The 24,063-nt window shown below is 44.1% G+C and overlaps 1 protein-coding gene across 1 annotated transcript in view; it reads left to right on the top strand.

Moving 5' to 3' along the window:
- The window catches only part of XYLT1 (xylosyltransferase 1), a gene marked incomplete at both ends in the record, with an annotated part of 144,293 nt that overhangs the window by 53,416 nt on the left and 66,814 nt on the right, over nucleotides 1-24,063 (top strand). Inside the window, one exon of the mRNA XM_079542950.1 lies at nucleotides 14,660-15,182. Within this exon, the coding sequence (XP_079399076.1) occupies nucleotides 14,660-15,182 (523 nt within the window). The remainder of the gene's footprint in view (nucleotides 1-14,659; nucleotides 15,183-24,063) is intronic.

Here is a 24,063-nt window from a genome sequence, read left to right as displayed (position 1 = left end):
ACACATTAATGATGAAGTTCCTGTGGCTTTTTAATGACATAATTGTACTTTAAGTACAAAGACGCTGTGTTGGTGAACAAGAGCACTACAGTAAGTCCTAGCGATCACAATCAGATCATATTTGTATGAATGTGATCTGTAATTAGGAGCTACTGCTTTGTAATAGCAATTAAAACAATCCGTGAGTAATTAAATGCTGCTTCTTAAAGACTTTTTGCATCTAATGAATGCCGAACTTACAGTGAAGAGGGCTCGTGTTAAATCATTTCCTGCAAAAACTTCTCAACTAATTCTTTCTCCATCGCAGTGATTTCTGGGCAGACGCTGCCGGCACTTCACCGCGCTCTGTAAAACCAGCACTGAAGTCATTGCTCACGTACAGGAATGGTCGTGTTGGCTGTGTGCATTTGTAGTTCCAGCTGTTGTGCAGTGCTGGGATTGTGCCCCTCTCGCGGGCAGCCGGTGGCAGAGAGGCCACTGGGGGGATTTTTCAGGTGCCCCTCCTGGCTGTCACTGCTGTTTTCTGTTTCCAGGGGAATTTTGGCGACAGCACACATTTACTCACAAACAAGGAAGGAAAAAATAATTCAAGTGATTCTGCTTATTTTAATTGCTTCTGTAACAGCCCACTTGTTTACTGGAAACTGTCCAACTCATCATTGGGTCAGAGTTAAGAATGATAGTAATCTGGTTCCCTTTTCAAGGTGTAGAGATTTCGATGCCAAGAGTAAACGTTGCCTGATAGATACCTCTGCCTGCTCTTTTTGAATCTTCTGGAGCAACTGGGAACCAGTGATAGCCCATGCAGATGTTAGCATGCTCTCAAAGGCTTTCCTTTTGGAAGAGCATAAAATTATTTTGAGCATGAGCTGAGAATCTGGGCCCTAGGCAGAACCTAACATTGTTTCTTCTCGCTGAAGGCTTTTGCTATGATAAAGGACAGTGCACGAGTTAAACTAAGTGGAGACGACAGCTCATTCTCGGCTTTCATCACATGCGAAATGCATCTTTTCACATCGGTATTTACAGCAGGCTTCTGCTTGGATCAGGTTTCTTCAAGTCTGCTCGGCTAACATAATTTGATGCTAATAAGGAATTATAAAAGGCAACAATTCCAGATCTGCTGACAAGAAGAAGTAGCCCTGTCTTTATGAGCAGTGGGAACCTGGAGCTTGTTTTCCTGGAGGAGCCATCTCTGTTGCACGTGCTGCTCTGTGATACGGCTGTGCTCAGAATTGCAATGTGTTACCTGCTGGGAAAGCTCATCTCCGGCTATTTGTTTCTTTAGTTTCTTTAGAGGGTTTTTTTCCTCCTTCCTGTTGGCTGTTCAGCTTGTTGCTGGGCTGCATTGGTATTCCATCCGGCGCAGTCCTGAGCAAACACTTTGTGCCATCCTTCTCACGTGGCCATGCTCCCCCAGCATGGTGCTGGCAGCAGGAGGGTGGGAAAAGCAAAGGGAGAATTTGGGGAGCCGGGTGCTCTCCTGCTTTGCTCTCTTTGCTGTAGCTGTGTGTTGTTAGTGCTGTGGGGTCAGAGCTTTGCCCCAGAGTTTGGAAAATAAAATCCCAACAACTTGCCAACACGAGGAGCTTTTCTGGAGAAAGGTGGATATGTGCAAGGACAAAAATCCTGGAAACTTGCTAAATTTGCTGTTTCTCTCAGAGCAGCATTACATTACTGAGAGGTAGTGGATGAGCAGGCAGGATAATAGCTGCTGTTTGCCTTGGATATAGGGAAAGAGCTAAGCAAAGTGCCAGGCCTTGTGAGCCAGCAGAGCTTTATCTGCAGCCATCACAAAAAGCACATGGAGCAGTGTGTGTGTCACAGGCTTTGCTCCGTGTAGTGATTGATACATCCATCCTTAAAAAACACAGATTAGAAACAGCTAGCTTCAAATTCCTAATGCTGATAGCTGCGGTAGGAAGATTTTTGGCAGTGCCCTCATCTTGGCAGCTTTTGCATCGTAGATAAGATTAGAGAGAGATTTTCTTCATTTCCTTCAAACCTTTTGGAAAGATTACTCTGCTGGAGTATTATTATTCTGTTGATAATATATAGCATTATACTTGTCAGGTGTCACTTTGGTACTTGAATTGGTTGCGTAGTAAGAAATACTAATGGGAAATGCACATTCTGAAAAACAGAACATGGACCATATTATGTACTCTGTTGTGCTGTCTCTGCAAATGAAGCTTTCTTCTGCAATCAGGAAATTTTCAGGAAAGAGTTTTCTTTTAAAAGGTGCATTACAGGAGCACGTGCATCAGGAATGCTGTAGATTATTAAATATGCTTGTAATGGAGGCAAGACTGACAGCTCCTCCCTGTAAGCACTTTGGTGTGAATGGTGTCTTTGCCTTTCACCATTACCATGATGGTTACTGGGAGCTGATGACTGCTGCAAAATCAAGAAAAAAAAATCCCGATGGACAGAAAAGAGTGGCTAGTTGGGTGGTTGATGGTAGGAACTCCATCCTGCCACTTCCTCTACCCATTGAAATCCACTTAGGTGGAAATAATGCCACAGCTGCCAATTGGTAACATCATATTCCCACTCTAAGCTTGTTATAGACCAATGCTGATGATGTAGGGCATGACTAATCAAAATCCCAGGTAAATTTGATAAATATTTGTACAATATCTATTTGTTGACACAGGTTACGCTTTATCAAACTCCATTTATGTTATTTTGCTGCTTTAGAATGGGAAAGATAGGAGGAAGTCAAAAGAAAATTTATTGACCGTCAAGCGGATTTTCATTGATCTTATTATACGTAGTAGTAATTTATTTTTTCAACTGAGACTTCAGCTGATTTGGAAGAGATTGGTCCCTAGCAAACCTTTAGGTGTGCTGCAAGCTGGTGCTTGCTCAGGTCTGTGCTGCTGAGGTCGCTTGCATGACTTCCCATGTACTGCTCATGGATGAGGTCTGCAAGTGTGGCTGTGGAGCTGCTAGTGCACAGTCCTGTGCTGCTGGAACAGGTTTCATAACACAGCCCAAACCTGCTGTTTTGATCAAATATTTTGTTAGCAATGATTTACTGTTTTCTCCCTGGCAGGTAGATTGTGAGGAGAATAGGAGGGGATATTCCTGGGGCAGCCACCAGGAATAAAGAAGCATTCTTATGGGCTGAACTTCCCCATGCCTTCAGAAGCAGTGCTTCCTTAGTGTCCCTGAGGCAAAGTTAGCTCTAGGTCACCATAAAAGCTGCAGGCTGTAAATACAAACCTTTGCTGTGGTTGCCCTTAGAAGGAAGTACTTTTATGATGCGCTAACAGTTCTGTTAGTTAAAATAATGGAGTGCATTGTGATTTGGGATCTTTGCATTCACAGGCTGTGAGAGTGACTGGCAAAGTCAATGTTACCCTGTGCTACCCAGGCAGTGCTGTCAGGTAAGAAGTGGCTGCTGCCTTAGTGTGAGCAGTTCCTTGTTCCTGACAGAATTCCAGGTGGGAGCTGCAGAGCGGCCTGTGAAGGCACAGGGCAGGATGTGACCCCTCTGGGCAGTCTGTGACAGGTCTGGGGATGTGACCTGTGCACAGCGTGACAGGGCGCATTCCTGATAATGTTAGCGCCTGAGCCTGATTTAATGGAGGCTTGAATTAATTCCATTTAATTAAATCATCTCCTACTACTGGCTGGCATACAGCCATGGGTCTGTATGAATCATGCCTGTTTACAGGGGCAGAAAATATGGCCAAACCACATGTAGCTATGACAGGGGGCAGACTATGGCTGTGATGAAATGAGCCTGGCCCAGGCACACCCGTCTCTGCCCCAGCAGGGCATGGCTGGCAAAGGTGAAGCTGCACAGAAGGTCTGGGGCAGCTCTGGGGTAACTTTTGGGGAAGGGGACTTCAAAGCTGTCCTTAGAGAAAGAGCAGTAGAAGAGTCCATCCAGCATCTCTTTGTGTTTGTGGAAGGGATGGAGAAGAGATGTTAGAGGGAAGATGCCTTCCGTGGGTAGGAATTAAATGGCAGCAGTTGGTTTTCCACCAGCAAGATGTGGTACCAGGTTTACCAGATCCATCCTACAAGAAAGTGCTGCAAACACCCATCCGTCCCTCGTGGTCCTCAGGGTCAGGGCAGTGCTTGAGACTTGCTTGAAGGGATCTGCTTGGCTCACCTTGAGCAGTGAATGCTGAGCTCTGTGTTGATGTGTTTCTAATGCCGGACAGCCATTGCTTACCTGCAGCTGCTCTACATATTTAAATGTTCCTATTTCAGTCTTACTCAAAATAGAGGAAATGTGGAGACCTTTCCTTCTAGAATGTTTGGTTCAAAGGCTTCTCGTGGTGCTGGGCAGCTGAAAAAGGCTTGGAATTAATCTGTTTCTTTTAGTGCTGTTTGTATTAATAGGCTTTGCTGTTCATGCTTGTCATATTGTAATTCTGATTTAACAACGTTTATCGGTAGAAGATCACTGCAGGGTCTTTAACGATTATAGTTGTTCAAGCTGATAGTCTGAGACTATTAAATAAGCTCCAATTACTTCCCATTTATTTGTGTTGTATTTTCCCTCCAAGTAACAAAATGTAATCCAGAAGTTCATTATTATTCTTTGTATTGTATTTATCTAAATAGATTTTCTACCTAATTAAGGCTGAATATGTTTGTGTTAAACTGACCGTATTTTACAAGGATATTTTCATTTGTATGTGAGGGGGTCTTCGGTTTCTACCATCCGTACTTTAATTATGCTTAATCTCCATAGCTGCCAGAAATCTGATTGTGTTTCTCAGCAGTTCACTGTGGGCTGTCCGAGATTGTTTAGATGTGAGTTGGAGTTGTTCTCCAGTTGAAGTTAGTTGGAATCTAGTTAATAACAAATCATCAGGAAGCAATTTCGAGTGTTTACTACTCCTCTGAAAGACGTTAAGTGTATATGGGCTGAATTTTGGCCGAAAGAAATAAGGATGAAGGCAAAGAGTTCAGTTCACATAGCCACGTTATTTGCTGTGGGATGGATCACTGACACTGCAGTGCAGGAGAAGAATCTTCTGGTGAGTTTGGGAATTGACAAACAAGTTGGCAGGTGATGGGTGTGCAGTGTGGTTGTCGTGTTGGAGTTTGCATTCCAGTGGCCAAACTTTACCCCAGTAAACACTTGGTGTTCTTTATTTATACAGCACCGCCCTTCTAGGCACCCTTGTCACACAGTTAAGTGGTACAACTTGCTGTATGCACAAATACATAAATACACAAAACACTGTTTTCTTTTCATTACCAGAATAGCTCTCGCTACCAGGGCCTACTCCGTGCTCCAGGGCCCAGAGCTGTGTTTTGCCCTCCCCAGAGCAGCCCCCTCCACACGTAACCATCTGTCCTGTAGAAATCTGTGAGGCACAAGTGGCAGTTGCTTTTTTACTCTATGAAAGTGCAGCATTTTTCAAATGCTGCTTGAGGGTCCTGTTTGACGAGCACAGGATAATGGGCATTAATACAAAAAGTCACTTAAATCGCCTTTCCTTTGAGAAAGTGCTGACTTCATGTAGGCACCTTCACGTCTGGGCTTGAAGCTCCTTCGTGTCTGTTGGGAGAATTGTACCATCCACCTTCCCTTGGGAAGGAGCTGTGGGGGAAAGGAAAAGAAAAAAAAAAAAAAGAGAAAAAGGACAAGCAAACCTCCAGGGTTTTTCCTGAGCTTCCTTAGAAACTGTATTTTGCCCTTCGGTTCAGTCCTCCCTCATCTCTTGTGCTGAGCTCTGTTCAGAGATGGGGTTGAGTTGAAATGAGGCCAGGAGGTTGAAAATGCCATCAGTGTTGGAGGGCAGCTGCTCCACCAGCGCTGCGAGCTGCCTGAGCCGGGGTCAGGCATTGCATGGAAGAGAGCAGCATTTGTAAGCTGGGGGCAGCTCCTGACTATAAAGCAAGTTCTGTTACAGACTGAGTAAAATAGTCTTAGGTATCTTCCAGTCCTTCTCTGTAAGTACAGATTTTCCTGAAGAGCCTGAGATAGCAGAAAAGAAGGCTGACAGTTTTTAAAATACTGCAGATGTTTGCTTTCACAGTTCCCTGTAGTTTTATTCCAGACTCTAATAGCCAGATGAACATTTGAAATTACTGTTAATGCGAAAGAGCTGCTCATTTAGGCACTGCACTGAGCTGCAGGAAATGTGAAAATCTGTTCCATCTCTTGAGGGGTGCTCTGTGGTGTTATTACATGATCCAAATCACTCAAAGTCAAACGCAAGCTAGCAGAAAAAAAAAACACAGAAAAACTGTTCCGAGAAAAGCAGCCAAAGTTTTGAAGCTGTATTTATTCTATATTTTACCTTATTGCAAAAATAGCATGTATACAAAAGGAAAAAGTATGCACCTTCTATGAGAGCTGCTCTGAAAGTAATGTCACCTGTTTTATGTCGGCCCATGATGTCAGAGGCAGCTGTTGGTGGGATGGCAGCAGAGGTTGAACCTTCCCACCAACATCCCATTGCACGGTGTTGCTGTGTGACAGACAGCAGCAGAGGGGCCCTCTGACACAACGGCATCTGACGTGGAAGGGTGGATGAAGCAAAGGGATGGAATTGAATTCCTCCATGCAGAAAAAAAATGGCACCCATGGGCATTCTTGTTTGCTGAATATTGATGAAGACCAGCAATGGATGTAGCACGGGGAGGTGGTGCACTTCAGCAGTGGGGGCAGTGGGTCACCTTCGCTGGTGCAGGTTTTTATATGATTGTGACATGCAGCTCTTGTTCATCACTGACAAAAATGCACAGCTAATGTTGGGGACTATGCTGAAAGATAGTGCTTTGTAGCTGGGAGTTTTCTCTATCACATAGTGCTGTTGTGCTCTTTGTATCTCTTGCAGTTTCCGTAGAAATAAATAGGAGGCGTTACTTTCAGAGCAACCTATGTATTAGTGATGGTATTTGTTAGTGCTGTTTCCTGAAGGGCTGGTGCTTTTTCAAGTGTTGGAATTTCCCTTTAAGTCCAAGTGAGCACTTCTTCTCATGATCTTTGTACGTACTGGCGGACTGCATTTGATGCCGTTACATCTTTCATCTCTACCAGCTTTCAAGTTCTAAATCAATAAATTTGTTTCCACCCTTTGTGCCTTTCTCTTTAATGTCAGGCACGAAGTTGGTTCATACATTGCTCACAGAATGATTCTCACAAGTCTTCAGCATCTGACGATTAAAGTACAATGTACTTATTACAGCAAAATGGAAAAGCATATGGACAAAGCTAACTGCTTTAACATCTGCTGTCGCTTCTCCATCTGCTCTCTGGCTGTGCTCCTGTCCAAACCTGCCAGAAGCACTCATTTTTCAAGGTCTCGTGGCCCATCAGCCACATCCTCAACCAAAGTCCTTAATTTCATGTTCATTCTGACAGAGCAACAAGATGTCTGCAGTGTGCTGAGATTGGCAGCGCAGTACCAGCAGTGGTACCTCTTGTTATGCTCAGCCTTAAAAATCCTTTGCAATGACTTTTTTGCTAAATAGATAAATAAATAGATTACTATTTGCTACTATTCTGATGGTGACCATCCTTTAGTAAGCATCTGGCAGACGAGTTGGGATGACTCCATACAGATACACTGTCAGATTTATTCTACAGTGATGGAGACGATGTTTTGGTGGTTTTTGTTGTTTTTTTTTTCCCATGGATTCTTACAGAATTATGGTCTCTGAGGTCCTTTCCAATCCAAGCCATTCTGTGATTCCCTGTGGTTTGACAAAGAAACGGCTCTCGAGTGTGCCAAGGTCCGAGCACAGGAGGAGGGCTGTGCTCCAGGAGAAGCCTTAACTTGTAGGGATGCCATCCGCTGACTTCCTTGGCAGTTGGAAGGTATCATTATTGAGTAATTAACTAGCATTACAAAATAAGATGTCACAGAGCTGTAATTAATGTTGAACGAAGAGGAGACTTTATTTAATTATCTTCCCATGTAGTGCTGTTAAATCCTTCCTGGTCTCAGGACCGGCCGAATAGATAGTCCTGTGCCCCTCGGGGCACTGCCCCGCAGCTGCACATCCTGATGTCTGTGTTACTTGTGGAACAATGCCAGCTTTGTGTGGGATGGAGCGTTGATAGATACGTGCTTCTCAGCGCAGCAAGCCCAGGGTTTTGTACTTGGAGAGGAAATAGGTCGTGCCAGAGAAAGACTGTGAGCGCTTCCATTCAGGGCTTGCTTGCACATGGTGCCTCCATCTGCGTGGCCTCTGTAGGACTTCCGTGATACTGGGATGGCAATGGATGACTCCTCCAATGAAAGGAGCATAGTCCTGCTGCCACAAGGAGCAGCTCTGAGCACTGCTGGGCGCAGTGCTTGGGGTCAGAGCCCTGAGCCACACATGAGCTGCCTGCAGTGCCCTCACTCTGTTTTCCCACTGGCTGCCCATTTGTCTGCATGTTAGCCGTTCTCTGATAAGCTATAGAAATAGTGGGCAGTATACCAAAGTGTGTTCATTCTGCGTGGATAAAGATGGAGTTTGGCAAATTAAAGCCCGTTCAGGTTTTGGAGAACAACTCAGACTCTTGCTACATGCAATAGCTTTGAGCTTCAAACATTACTTTTCAATAATGTTATATTGTTATTTTTAGCATCAGAAGCAATCAGTATGTAGTTGGCTGTGATCTCATCCATGCCCTGTGGTACAGAGCGTTCCTTCCCAGTTTGGGAGTGTGTGTTATTGCTGAATCGTCATGTATTCACATACAGAGGCCCCAGCGTCATTCAGACTCTCCACGCCAGGGTTGTCGCCATGCAGCACGTGGCACTTTGCCTCTCCCTGACCTTCTGAGGACCAGATACAGTTAGGACCTAAACTTTGTGTTTGTGGAAATCTTTCTCTCAGGCTGTGTTTGGTGATAGACATGACAGCGTCACACCTGAGCTTTGAAATACAGCGCTTGCAGAGCAATGCAAGTCCTCCAAGGGTTTCTTTAGAAAGGCTGTAAACAGAGCTGGCATTTAAAACGTGAGGAGAAAAGTATTTTGACCTGATTGGCACCTCTCTGCAGAAGCAGAATGGCAGCAGGAGCAGCATGTTTGTCAGCTGAGCTACAGACATTGCACAAGAAGGATGTGCAAATGCAGGTTTGTGGTTTGTCCCCCAAGAGAAGCCACGTGGTTCCCAGGCTGCAGGAGAAGCACAGCCAAAGTCAGATGGGTGTGATGGAAATACGAGTCAGATTGCTTGGCTCTTGAGTGGTATGTGTTTGAAACCTGCAGAACTCAGTGATTGTTACAGGAGCCCTCTCAAATGGGGTGGATTTGGGTAGAGTCTGTTTTGATCTGTGTCTGCCTGAAAACTATTCTTTTGCAAATACCAGAATGGTGATTTTAATAATATTTTTCTGAGCATTCTATGAACGTGATTAAGTTTGTACAAAAGAAAAATAACATTGTTAGGTGTTGTCTTGAAAACGCTACTTTCATTTTTGACTGTGGATACATAGAAGCTATGTTAATAAGCTCTCTGCTTCTAATTTGGTCCTAGTATAATTTTCTTTTTTTTTTTTTTTTCTTTTTCTTTTTTTTTTGGTAATGTATTCAGTGTAATTTGCAAGTGCGTTGAGAGTTGGGAAGGTGCTGCTTACAAATAGTTGGTCCAAAGCTGGAAGGGATGACTTTTTGAACAGCAAATCCTCTGATACAGATTGTGTAGCACTGCCAGAAGTGGCAACGCATGATTTCACTGTGATCTTTCTCCGGGATTTCTTTGTCCTGACTTGAACATATTTTATATCCATGGCACAAAGTCTGCAGTGAATCCAGCATAGTAAAATAAGTATTGCAGAGCAAGAGAAATCCATCTTCCTATAGCCTGGTTAAGCCCATATGTGCTGCTTTTGTCTCTACTCCTAAACTTTGCAGATGAATGTGATTTATTGTCAGCAGCTGCTGCTGTTGCAAACTTTTAAGTGCTGAGCTTCGTGTCCTCTCCCTGCAAAGCTTGTCCTGCTGACACGTGTGGGTCCTGCCTTGAAACCATTACACTGTGCATAGTTGATGAAAGTTGCTGAGAAGGAATTGAGTTGTTGAGAGGTAGAGACTGTGCTTGGTGGCATTCCCTCTTTGCATCAGCAGGTGTGGGTGCACCAGGCTCACCTGAGGCTGCAATCAGAACGTGTCCAGCCATGGCAGTTGTTGGGTGCCCTGTTCACTTTGTGTTCGGTATGCACTGATGTACATACACGCCTCCTGGTTGGCACAGCTGTTCTGCAGTTGGGCTGTATTTTTAGCCCTCGCTCCTCCCAGATGCTGTCTCTGCAGAGCTTTTGTGGTCTTCTCCGTGCCCCCAGGCAGGCAGCGATTAAAGCCCAGCTTAGTTTTGTGTCTGCCTTTGAAGCGCTTGTGATACATTTGTCTTCTCAAATTCCAGCGTGTACACTTGGAAAGGCATTTCCCAGAGGGGAGCAAAGCACTTGAAGGGAGAGAAGAGTTTGAAGAGGTGAACCTTATGCCAGTAAATCCTCTGTTTACTTTGCTTTTTTCTCCTGAGGTTTCATCAAGGCTTTCTACCACTCTCCTGTGTCAGATGCGATTTGTAAGAGGAGAGGCCCCACACCTCATCCTTGAAGGCTTTTTAGTGCTATGGAGGTGTCTGCATGGGGCATCAGGTAGGGGCTGAGGGCAGAGCGTTCGCACCAATTTCTTACTGTGGGCATTAGAAGAATTACTGGGGGGAAAAAAAAAAAAGCAAAAAATAGTGGAATTCTGCTCTCCTCCCTTATCAATATGCTGTTTGTGGTACAGCATATTTCTTTGTTTCCTTATTTTTTTTTTCCTTTTTTTTCTTTTTTTAATCTGAAAAGTCATTTAGTGAGAGTCAGAGAGGGAAAATTGCTAAGATACACAGAAAGGTCCCATCGTGGCCTTTGGAGGCTTTGGAAAGAGTTTGATGCAGAAGATAGACTTTTTCTCATTGTTGCAGCCAGGTGTTTTGGCCGAGTTTCTGAGTGCTGGAATGCTCCAGTAACAGACAGAGAGTGCCTTCAGCTATATTAATGATGAGAACTAACCATAAGGGTGCTTGCATTGCTGCCGAGCCATGTCCCTGTAGCTCTGCACGGCTGTCATTGAAATGCAACACAAAGTTCTCATTTCCTCTTTCATATTTTCCTTCATATTCCATGTATGCAAGTTGCTGAAGTTTAAGGACTATAAATAGCTCAGGAAGTGTTTGGGACATAAAATTTATGCTAATAGTATTAATAGCATTTTAGATGAGTGTTGTCTTTCAGCTTCATATAAGCAGGTGGAAAAAAAAAAAAGCAAGGGAAAAGCCTCCCTGTTTATTTTCATATGTTTGTACACCCAATTAACCATTGCCATCAGGGTGCTATCTACATCACTATCTCATAAGTATGAAACAAATGGCTGTAACACAAGAGCCCCAAGATGGACCCGGCCCCATGTTGAGCAAGCACAGGCAGGTGCCCTGAGCCATTGCATCCCCACCGCCAGGACATGGCTGGCCAGTGAGGCAGCCTTGGGGATGTCAGCATGACCCCAGCACGGCTTTGATCTCACCAGCCATGCAGCGACTGCAGCCTCTTGTGTCTCATTTCACTTGTTGTTTAACCATCCAGGTATCCCCAGCCCCAGGTAGCTCGCAGTGGTTCCTGCCTCATTGCGAGGCTGGGTGCAGCTTATTGCCCCTATTAAAAGGGGTCGGTACGTATGCGTTTGATCATAGAGTGAGAGGGAAAGTTGAGCTCTAGCAACAGCTTAGAGAACGTGTGTCTGCAGTGTGGTTATGTTTTCAGAGCTGTTCTGTGTATATAAATGCAAGATGTTTCTATCATTGCATTAAAATAAAGCAAGATGAAGTGTACTACTGGCATAGCCAACCTGAGGTTCAGAAGTTGGCTGAACAAGAAAGGAGCATGGCAGCTATCAAACATCTGAAGCGCTGGGCCATTACTCAGAGCAGCAGCACCTCGGAAGAGGTGTTAATAAGCTTCATATTTGTCTTGCTCTGTTTGCAGTTCGCTGCTGGGGTCAGGGGTCTTTTTCTTTTTGAAGATATATTGGAGATATAGGATAAGTAAAAAGAGTTGGGCTCTGAAAATAGAGGAATTCTTTTTGTTTGATCGCTCACAGGAGCAAGTGCTGTCTTGAAACTGTTTTTGGTGGGATTTTTTGTTGGTTTCTTTTTTGTTGCTCTTTCACTGAGACATAAATTTTAAAAATCTTACTCCTTTGTTTAAAAAATAGAAAAAAATTGATTTTGTGTGCTTTCTACTCTTAAAAATGAGACTTTTTAAAAAAAAAAAAAGATGCGCTTTCTCAAAAATTAAAAATTTGGTTTGAAAAACAGTTGTCTGGTGAAAAACCTCTGCATTCCATTTGCAATAGCTACTTGCAAGCTGAGATATTCGTGGAAGAGAATCACTTCACCAGATCTTCTAATGAATAAACTATTCAAACATTCCTCATTGCTGAGCTGCAGAGGTCAAAGCAATGCTGGCTTGCTGTGTGACCTTGGACAAGTCATTATCTCAGCCTCCTTGTCGCTGAAATCTGACTGTGAAATAGCTCCTCATAGAAGAGGTGGGAGAAAACAATTAGCTAGCACTGCTGAAATTTTTGGGACGTGAGATGTGGTTGGTAGGTGCTAAGGATGGCTCCCATCAGTCATCGTTAGCCACTGCTGTGATTTGGCAAGCACTGCTTTCTGCCTGCTTAGTCTAGCAGGAGTGGAGAGAGTGCTGGGCAGAAAAAAAGCCTATCAATATTTATAACCTGGTCATCAAATGTTTTAGTAACAATTCCCCTTGCTTTTGTCTGCTGTTGAGCACTTTAATAAGTAGAGATACTGCCTGTTCCATGAGTCTAAAAGAGTGTTACCTGCTAGCCTGAGGGCTAGCTTCTGCGGCTGGAGCAGAGATTCCGATTTCATATTCATTTACACATATAGGTGCCTCTTGTTCTGGTCTTCTGTGTCTTTCCTCTAAGAGATTGCTGTGCTCTCTGATGTCCCTGGGATTGTCCTCCTTTTCCTTTTCTGTCTTACAGACTTTCTCCTGTGAATGCGTTCATTCAATTTGTCAATTGCGTGCCAGCCAGGAGAGGTTTGCGGAGGTCTGAAGGGAGCCACGTAGCCAGCTCTCAGCATTTGGGAGAACTTAGATGTTGTCCTGTTCTTTGTACATTCTCAGAATTAATTCTGCCCTTTTGCTGAGGATTTCTTTCACGCCTGTCTGATCCCCATGAGAATATGAGCAGCTCAAGACGGCATAAAGAGCGACAAAGGCTTAGAAGTGCTGGTGAAGGACACTTTCAGCTTCGGCCATCCTCAGCTTCTGCTGTGGCTGGAGGACATGGTGCCCACAACCCTCTGCTGTCGCACACCTCCCTTCTCTGCCGTTAGCATTTCTACGGCCTTAGAGTGTGCCTGCCTGGCTCAGGCCTACTCTTTTAGGGATATTGTTCCAGGGTGCCTTGCTCAGGCCCACATCTATGTGGCTTCTGAACATCTGCAAGGTGCAGACCCCACAGCCTCTGGGCGTCGCACAGTGCTGGATAATGGACAGAGAGAACTCCTGTGCTCTGGGTGGAGCCCAGTGCCTCTGCTCCTGGCACCACTGCAAGGAGCCTGGCTCCATCCTCTGTGCACCTTCCTTGAGGTGTTAATGGATGCTAACGAGAGGTCCCAGAGCCACCTCTTCTCCATGCTCAGCAGCCCCCGCTCTCCCAGCACTCCAGGCCTGGCCTGGCTCAGCTCCCTCAGCCTGAAGCAGGCTGGACAGACAAACAGCCTCCCCCTGTGGCACAGTTTGCATCCCTCTGTCTGCAGAGAGCATGCCACGGTGCAGACCATGCTGGTGTCCAGGAGTAGGCTATGGAGTTGCCTCCCTATTAGGGTTCTTTCTGAGTTTAATCAGCATGTTTTGGAGATGATTTGGAGGACAGCTGCAGGAGGAGGCCATACAGCAGGCTCAGGAAGCCAGGGAGCAGTGTGGCCATTGCAGGGCTGGGACGTGGGCAGTACTGAGGTGGAACTTGGCTCCCAGGGAGCCCACCCACCAATGCACAGCAAACAAGGGTGTTCACTGATTTCACAGTCCTCGTGCGGCCTGTTGTGCTTTCCCCAGGAGTTGTCACCAGTGTAACCCGTCTGATGGCAAATAAAAATGCGACTTCTTAAAAATCTGCTATTGCAGTCAGTGCTGGGCTGAGTTTCCATGGTAACAGGTGGAGGGGGGAAATCACGAAGGCCAGTGTTATTCTGCAGCAGACAAACATTGCACCATGTCCGTTCCCTTTCCTTCGTATAGCATGTTTTGAACAATACAGCCCACATGGTCAGGATGTTCATCCTGGCGAGGAGACAGGGGGTGCTTTGGTGAGGACTGGTGGTCAGGGCCTGGCCCGGGCCTTTCTGAGGGCTTTGTCATTGATTCTAATGGTGTCAGGATAAAGTCTTCTCCAGTCAACAACTGCTCACAAGCCTGTAAACCCCCTGCTCCATCTGAGATGGAGTCAGGCCCAGCTGAGAGATGAAGGGCAGTGGGTGATGTGGTTGCCTGCACTGATGTCGGAGCTCAGGTGACTTCCTCAGCCTTACCTTTCTGTAACATGACATTTTCCAGTACGCTGGACTATAATTTATTGATATTTTCATATTTGAAATGCTTGTAATGCATTGCACATGAGTATTGTAGTAAGAAAAATGTAATTTTTCTCTCTATTTATAGGATGGCTATTTTTCCCACCGACCGAAAGAGAAAACACGAACAGACAGCAATAATGAGAATTCGGTCCCCAAGGACTTTGAAAATATTGATAACAGTAACTTTGCTCCCAGGACTCAGAGGCAAAAACACCAGTCTGAGCTGGTGAAAAAACCCCTTAGCAAGCAAAAGGAGCATTTGAGAAAGAAACTGGAAGAGGAGAAGGTAAAGGAGAACTCGCTGCTGGGGAAGAGCTCCAATGAGGTGGTGCAGTTGGGTGATAAGCCTGGAAAGAACAGCAGCAGCAGCAACCTGAAGGACTTGCACACGCCTCCCATACAGCAGCCGCTGAAAAAAACTGGAAACAGCTCTCCTGAACTGAGGTACGACCAGCCACCCAAGTGCGAGGTAACGGGCAAAGAGGCAATCTCAGCCATGTCCCGGGCAAAGTCTAAGCAATGTCGGCAGGAGATCGCTGATGTGTACTGTCAGCACAAGCATGGAAAGCTGATGCCGGAGAAGGTGACACGTTTCTGTACGCTGGAGGGTAAGTCGGGAGGTGATGAAGGAGAAATAAAGCAGTGTCTTGGGAGTAGGACTGTATATGATTGAAACGGATTCCTAATGACAAGAAATGGACTTTGCTGCAGAAACATGTACTTCTGTAGTCTGGGAAAGCTGGGGAGAATCTGAGGATGTTTTAAGCAGGGAGTTATATGGGTATCGCAGGATCCTTGGTAGATTTATGCTGAATTTCTTTTTCACTTCCCCCAGATTTTTACTGCACTTTGTGATATGAGAATTTATCTGCTACTTTTATTTCTTTTAGTTCTTCATCTACAGATGCAGAGAAGCACAGTTGAGGTGCGTGTCTTGTCACTGAGTTGCCTGCTTTTCTGGGATCAGAGAACAACTGTAGTTAGTTCTGGTGTGTTCTGCTAGCCCGTAAATGAGATATACTGTTGTTACAGCCATTTTTAATGGTTCTGCAGTGGAATTCTAGCTAAGAACCAGAGCCACTAAGCATTTTTGTAAGAGATAACTGTAAGAAACGTAACTATTTTTTTAAGCACAAAAAAAAATCCAGTTCTGTGACTCGCTTCTGTTTTTAATGATCTTTAATCAGCTAAAGGAATTTCCAAAATTACTACTGTAGAGAGCCAGGTGCCAACTGTTGCCTAAATCAGGCTTTGATTTGTTGCTTGTGGTTCCTGTGTGCAGTCAGATACATCAGGCGTCTCTCTGCTTGGTTTCACTTTGCATATTTCACTAGCCCATTTCTGCCTTTCAGTAAGAACGCTTCATGAGCCGCCATTTACTCAGCTGTAAACTTTCACCATAGTAAAGTGCTTGTTTGAAAACAATGTTTAGTTTATTTCATGAGGAATATTTACTTGCATCCTCTAACCCTGACAGCTTACCTGTTCATTGCACCGTCTCAGAGCAGTGGTTACAATTGGGTAGACTCAGTGTGGTACAGAGGGGAAGAGGAGGAGGATCGTGGTGCTCTTGGCTGAATTTGGAGGTTAAACTGTTTTCACAGAGAGTGTAAAAAAGGAGGTGCCCCAGAGGAATATCTCTCTCTAATAGAAGCTTAAGCTTTTAGCTTAGATGTTGCATATTACCACAGTGAATGGCATCAGCACCTCATTTCCCACCTCTGTGACTGTTGCTTTGTGGCTGTGGGGTTGTTTTTGGTTTGTTTCTTTCTTTCATAACATGTATTTTGGTGTTTTTCTTCCTTTGGTAAAATTCATGGTAAAATTCCAAGTCTTTACACTGTGGGCCAATATTGGAGATAAAGAATTAATGGAGCGAGTAGAAGATGTAGAGTTCAGCGTGAATGGGAAGAGAGACAGGGAAGGCAGAACAAGTTATAGGGAGAGTAAAACCAGATCAGCAGAAAGGTAAGAATTCAGCAAAATCAGGCATCGATGGCAATCTCAGCATCACTGAGTTCCCCTCCAAAGACGTAGTGAAATGGAGTCATTGTCCAATATGCTTTTATTTTAAAATACACATGAATTTATTAGCAGCTCATGAGTTATGGGGATATGCCACCTTAAAATATTAAGTGTAAAAAGACTGTGAATGCTGTTTTTTGGGTTAACAGTGATTAAGTTTCATTCAAATTTTTATTTTAGGCAGTGAGGCCTGTTTAAGAAGTATAATTTGGGAATGTATTAATTTAACCAGATGGATCTTTGTAGAAAATGTTGACTTTTCTTTGCCTCAGGGTTATTTCCGGCTGCCCATGCTGACAGCTGAAGTTTACTGCTTCAACAGCCAGATTTCATTGGCAGAGAATTTTGTACATCCTGTGTTACATGTAGGGTGTTCTGGAGCAGACTTGGGAGCTCTGCTGTGGGGAAGTGATAAAGCAGCAGCATATTGAGTAGGACATGAATTGCTTGTGCAAGTGGTGCCAGTGCACAGGCAGGCTGGGACCTCAGAGTTATAGAAGAGATCCAGACTTAGTAGTGACTTCTGAAGCATCTGATAAGGGGCTATTAAGATAGATGTGTAGGAATGCCTGAATCAAAGGTGCCCAGTAGGTGTTAGAGTACTCCTCAGGACTGGTTCCTGTTCAGCCTTAGTCTCTTTCTGTTATAATACCACTTGGTTGATCTGTTAAATTTTACAGCCCAGTTAAAGATCCATAGATTGAGTTCTGTTTTGTGGTCTCGGACCTTTCCTGCTGCTGCTGTTATCCACATCCTTGGTCAAAGGTGTCTTCATCAGGTCCAGATACGCCTGAAAGGCATTGATCTTCATTAGAAGAGGTTTGTGAAGCACTGGCTATCAACTTTTGGGAACATAAGACAACCTGTTGTCAAGATTGCTGGCGGGGGGAAGGTCTGTTTAGACATTTTGCCAGTTTATGCATCAAGAAAGCTATATGCTGTCTGTCAGCAAAAGTCAGACATCCAGGCACTTGTTAGCCTTTATTTTTAGCATATAAGCACTATCCCTTTCAGTTTGGTTTGAAAAAAGATTTCCTGTCCGTTTTCAGCAGAGCTGTAAAGTTTAAATATTTATGCATTGTAGAAGCACATTCATCCATTATCTCTGTGTATAAATGTGTTCCCAGCGCTACAGTTTCCATTGAGATGTCATCCAATATTTAATCCCATTGGATCCTGTCTTGGTTGATCAAAGCCACAAAATTGTTCAACGTAGCTATCAATCATGGACGTGACTCCATCCAGCTGGATTGTCATAAATGTTAAGCGATACAGTCACTTGAATTGTTATCAGCAGGAACAGGATCTTACAGGCTCTTTTTTTTTTTTTTTTTTCCTTTCAAATACTTTATTTCCAAAGGCAATAAGCAAAAAAAAAAAAAAAAAAAAAAAAAAAAAAAAAAAAAGGATGTAACCATCTTCAGCCTATAAGAAAGGATTGTTAACACCAGTAGCATGTTGTTTGCCACCTGTATGAAATGCAGCATTGTTTCCATGAGAACAGGAGCAGGCAGGCTGTAGTCCCTCTGAGGACATTGCAGTGTCTGCCTTGCAGCAGGACGGGGCCTGGAACAGGAGGAGTTGTCTGCCTTGCTCAGAATTTGAGTAAGCGTTGGCCAATGAGCCCAGCCTGAAAACAGGACACGAGTGCTGCAGACCAGGAAGCTGGTGTCACAGGCTTTGGGTGCAGCCTTATCTGAAGTCAAAGCTAAGATCAGGGCAGCAGGCAGCTTGTAAGTCGCTTCATTTTGAAGGGAGTGTTTGGAGGTGGTAGAAGTGTGTTTTGAGGGGAAATATAGTCAGTGAAGGTAAGGGGGGGGGGGGGGAGTAAGTCTGACACCATCCCTCTGGGGAGTTCAGTTCTTTTCAGATGGGATATGGAGATTAGCATCCTGCAGACAGCAGGGCTGGCTGCTTCCTTGCTGGGCCCATCTCCAGCCTGGTCTCCAGCCATGCAGGCACTGACTCCCCAGGTGAGCTGGACTCAGCTGGTGCTCAGCAAAGCTGGGCCTGGATGAACTGTCTCTTTCCTGTCCATGGCCCTTCTCTAGGGCAGATGCACTGATAAGAGGTGGAAGTTGAAATGTGAACTCTTGGCTTTAAAATAATTTAATCTTAAACCTCTTTGGCAAAGCACAAGTGATATGTGCCACATTATTCCCCAGCAGAGTCCTTTATTCCCATGGGAAGGGTGCAATTTAGGATGGCCATGGTGACCCTGTGTGATTAAAAATTTGAGCAGCAATAAATTACAATTGCACAACTCCACAAAGAGGTGTGTATCAAGCTGGGACTTTCCCTTGCTGATCTTCTTTCTGCAATTAAAGTAGCCCAACTTCAGGCCTGCTGGCTGCATCAGTCCCTGAATTCTCTGCTTTCCACTCTTGATATGGATTATGACAGCCCTCAAGTTAGCTGGACGTGCAGTTCTCGTTGGTGCTTGGTACTGGGTCTGTTGAGTCATCAGGAGTGGTTTCTGCATCAGCCCTCCTTGTGGGCCAGCTTCTACAGGCTGCTACAGTCCAGGGGACACTCTGCCCTAATCCTTATTGTTAATTATCCATCTGGGTTTATGCTTGACCCAGATCTGTGGCCCTAGATAGACAAAAATAAGTAGCAGTTTCTTTGGGAGGTTTTTTCTAAGGTATTCTGGCAGAAAACCTGCCTCAAGTGAGCCCGATTTATTTTCTGTTGGCACTACTGTAGTCTTAGCAGTTTTCTGCTACCTTCATTCCTATGGGGTAAGCCCAACTCATAAATAAAGTAGAAAAATAATCAAGCTACTCTGTTTCCACATAACTCACCAGCACTGAAAAAGTTCTTCACAGATCAGACTGCTTTCCCTTGAGTTTCTTAGTGATAATGCTCCTCTGGCACACCGAGGCAAGAGATCTGAATTTCTCATTTGCTGCTGAGGAGAGTGCTCCATTTCATTTTAGAAAACACCGCCTTCTTTCGCTCTTCAAGCCATGAGAAAAGGGCTCTGGAGCTCTGTTTACTGTATAATATGCACAGGTAGTAGCAGTCTGTATGCCTGCAGTGTGTGTAGCTGAACACTTCAAAGCACTTGGCAGGAGGAGGTTGATTTGCAGGAACAGAGGGGATAAGCCTCACAAATGCCAAATACGAGGTGGAGCAGAGCCATTCTTCAAAGCATGGAAATGGGAGAATCCTCTGTATAATTTTAGAAGAATGGGAGTTTCAACTAAGCAAATATTAAATTTCACCCTCTGTATATGCATGGGTAAGCACACAGTGACATGTAAATGTATGCCTTTGTTTAGCTTTCACAATTTTGGCATTGGGTTTTTTGCACTCACTGGGTTTGATCTAAAGGTGGCTGGACCACAAATTTATCTTTTTCTCCTGTTTTCAGGATTGCCAGTGACAGTGGCTGCTGCTTTCCTGCACCTCTAATCTGTCAGTGTGACAAAATGACTGTGATGAGCTATGCAGTTTAAGAAGCATATAAGAGCCACTGCACATAGAGCCCAGACAGCGTTTTAATTTGCTGCACCATAGATGACTCTGGTTGCAATAAATTTACTGTGAGTAGACTAATTGCAAAATAACACTAATTGAGTAGTTATCAGCGAACAACATCCTGTGGAACAAAACTGCTCACAATTAATGGCATGTAAGCCATGTGCCGTTATTCTGCAGTGCACCAAGATGTAATTACACCATGTACAGAGATTGTGTTCTCTTCTGGAAACCGTGTTCCAGCACTTCTTTCTTTATAAAAGGCAGTTTCAAGATTCAGTGCTTGAATTTTAGGTGAAGTGAGCTTCTAAAATGTGGTGTGCCTCCCTTGTGCCCTTAGCTATGTGTGAAACAGAGCCAACAATACCAAAATCAGTGAAGCCATGACACTGTAAAGAGGAAAAAAAAAGATACCAGCAGTAATGCACAGACGTAATGATTCTCAGGTTAACTTTTTTGTGGTCACGTGTGCATGTTTTGACAGATGAAATTAGAATGTGACAGAGTAATGGAAAAACACTTAGTTGTTTTGGCTGAAAATGAACCCTACCTCATTGTGTGGATGGAAACCAGAGAATAGCCTATGTGCCAAAAGTACATGTATATGCCAGGATCCAAAATGCACAGAAGCTGCTGCCACTTGTACTGGATTTTCAGTCAGGCATCAGATGGAAGGGCTGTGGTTTTTACTGTGTGCCTGGAGCACTTGGTCACTGGAACAGAAACGCAATGTTTCCTTGATGCAAAAGCTGCCCAAACGCTTCTCGTTGCTTATGGAAGAGATGTTCCTGGGAAAGGGAACCAAATCAATGGTTTATCCTCAAAAGCTGAATCTGACCAGTGAGTCAGAAACTGGATGTCTTTCTTTGTAGATGGAAAGTCCACACATCTTGTAACGGAGATGAACAGGGCAGCAAATTTGAGGGCAGACAAGTGTTGGCGAATGGCATCTTAAGAAAATGCTGAGAGCAGTGCATAGCACTATAAATGAAGGGCATGAAGGCTGAAAAATTCACGACCAGCAGCCCTAGTTGTCACCAAATTGCTGTTCTGGAAAATGCTGTCATTTTAGGGAGCATTAGAGGGGCAGCTGGGCAGGTGTGGGAGCAGCTAATGGCCAAATGAGCAGCAGGGGCTTAGTGAGCACTTTGATAAAGGTTGCTGTGTGTGTACAGCAATGAAAGCAAAGTGCTTGAGCAGTGGCTAATGCTCCCGTGATCCTGCAGTGTGCATAGTTGGAGTGGTGTGGATGAGATGGATATGATTGAAGCAAAAGGAGGTTGTTGGTGGGAGCTGGCAGGTTTTTAAATTAAAAATATAGTCAGAAAGTATGTTTAAAAAGTGTTTTGTGGTAGGAAAACTCAAACCATACCAGCAGTTTTGCTTATTTTCATGTAAAATAGGTGTTGGGCTTCTGATGTGGACTCATTGCAGTGATTCAGTGGATGAGTGTTTAAGTGAAAGCATTGCATCTAAATTCTCCTGGTTTTATTCAGTGCTGAGCAGGAAGCTGTGCAGTATGAAGCACAGTAGTATTAAATCCAGTTTATATTAAGGTTGTGTGAGCAGCGTCAATGTTAGTTCTTCCCTAATCTGACTTTGCAACCGTAACAAAACTGTTGGAGTGTCACTAGTATGCATTAAATGTTAATGGGCAACAGCAACTTTCAGATTTGCTTTCAGTGTTGTGTCTGCAGTGTCACCAAAGGTAGAAATAGATTGCTGAGGCTGACTCACTACGCATTCAGCTCTGCATTTCTAACATTTGCATGTCTCTAAGTGTAGGAAAGAAATACTGGTTTTCACAGGAACCTCCATCTGATGAGCTGTTGCTTTGAGGAAAGGAGGCTGCTGTGTCCCAGCAATCCCACGTTAGCTGCAGCTCGAGGCAGCCCCTGTTTGATTTGAGGACAGTGACATAATCTGCATTGCCTCTAAAATAATTGGGGGGGAGGGAAAACCTTTACATTTAATTTCCTCCTCTGAGCTGGCCTAGAGAATTTTCCTGTTTTGTGGCTGCTTGGAATAGATGCCTTGACTGTTCACAGAGTTTGCTCCAGAATTTGGTACACAGTTAAAAGGAATATGCTCTGCTTCAGGCGCGTTTTCAGATGGGTACACGTAGTTGATGAACTCAGGGAATTACTGGGCCTTATGAGACCAGAGGCTGTTTTGAAGTGTCTTTCCCTGGGAATGAGGAGTTGCTGAAGGGATCTACCCTGAATTAAAATGCCAACAGTCTAGGCATGAAGCCAGTCTTATAGGACATTAATGCTATTTTAAGAAAACCACGATTTAGTTGTTTCTGTGCAAGTATTTCTTAAACAGAAGGTAGTTTTAAAACATCAGTCTTTTTTCTCCCTGAGTAATCAAGACTGGTATAGAAAAAGTGAATAACAAGAGACTGTAGCAGTGCAACCTCGGATAAGTTTCTGAAATTGCTCTGTGTGTATTTAGTCTTCCAGATAAATGCTTGTCTTCGGTTGTTCAGGAGCTTGTTAGATGTGAATAGCCCTGATTCCCTCCCTCTCTGCTTTAATATCCATGATAAGTCACTGATTTATCATCTGGTTGTGTCTAAGAAGTCATTCCTGATTGGCACCTGCGTAAGGAAGAGCAGTGCTCCCAGCTCCCAGTATCTGCTTTAATGCACACGCAACTCTAATGTATTCTATTTACAGTCTTACTCACAAACTGTTCCTGGCAAGATCTTGGGTTTCAAGTCCTGGCCTACTGAGAAGTTCGTGGCAGAATTCCATCATTTTCCTTCTCTGATTTTCTCACCAGCCTCCAGGGAGGCCAAGGAATTTTTCAGTTCCCTCTCCCAGAGGAAAGGCTCTCACTGGAGCCAGATCCTAACAACCAGTTCTTGTGGTGGGTGCTCGCCTGTCACCAAGGATGTAAGGATGGTGGGAGCTCTTGGGAAACCTCAGTGCTGAGCAAGACAGCTCTGCAAGTAACTAATTCTAACTGTAATTGCTTGTATCATCCTCATTCTGCAAGGTGATTGCTTCTGTTTTCTGGAGACTTGCTCACTGAAACTGAGGGCAAAGTGTTTTGTTGAAGTCTTGATTCATTTGTGTAACTCCTCAGAATGTTAGAGAAACGCTTTGCCAGTGAGAATGCACCCTTCTGCTGTAAATTGCAGCTGAAGCGCTGCTCTTGCTGCTTACTCATCTGTGCTTTTAATTGGAAATTAAAACTTCCAGCCAGCCAGTAGCTACTACTATGCAGCAGAGTATTTTCAACTGCTGAAATCTTCTGTGTATGTTGTGTATTACTGTGCTGCATAATATTGGTGAGCTTGACAGTAGCATGACTAAACAGAACTGAAAATTTCCATGTTCTCCATCTATTTGTGAGCTATGATTCATTCTGGGTAATTCACTGAACGGTAGGCGGGAAAAAGGAATTTTAAAGGAGGAATTTACTGCAATGCATGTTGTATCTGTTTGTATTTTTTCTTTTGCATGGGATCTTGTGCTCTGAAATAATTTCTCATTAATTGCACATCTGTAAGTCTCTGAACATCTTTGAATATTTGGACCAAAGTCATTCCCTGTGTCTGAGGACGAATCATCTTTGATCACTTACTTGAGAGCATGGTAAGGATTACTCCCTTACAAAAAGGAGAGCTGGGCAGGAGAGCCAAGCCTGGCTCAGTTGCCCACCTTGCCAGCCAGCATAAGCAAACAGCTAATAAGAGCTGAGGCAGCTGCTGAGATTAATTGGGAATAACAAGTCTTCTGTGTAGCACATGCTGGGTTTGCCAAGCCGCAGCAGAGGCAGCCTATGTGGAACTTAGGTATATTTTTGCATAATTCTACTGTTTCCTGCCAGGAGATGAAGACAAACCCAAGATTCCCATGAAATATTAAAAGCAAAGTGTGTTAGTAGTATAGCTGATGTACATTGCACTAGCTTTGATGACTCATTTAAACACTGTCTTCAGCAACTAAAACCTACTCCAGTATTTGTTTT

Source organism: Tetrao urogallus (genome assembly GCF_951394365.1).
Source record: "Tetrao urogallus genome assembly, chromosome: 15".
Taxonomy (NCBI): Eukaryota; Metazoa; Chordata; class Aves; order Galliformes; family Phasianidae; genus Tetrao; species Tetrao urogallus.
This window is presented reverse-complemented; position numbering and strand designations above follow the sequence as displayed.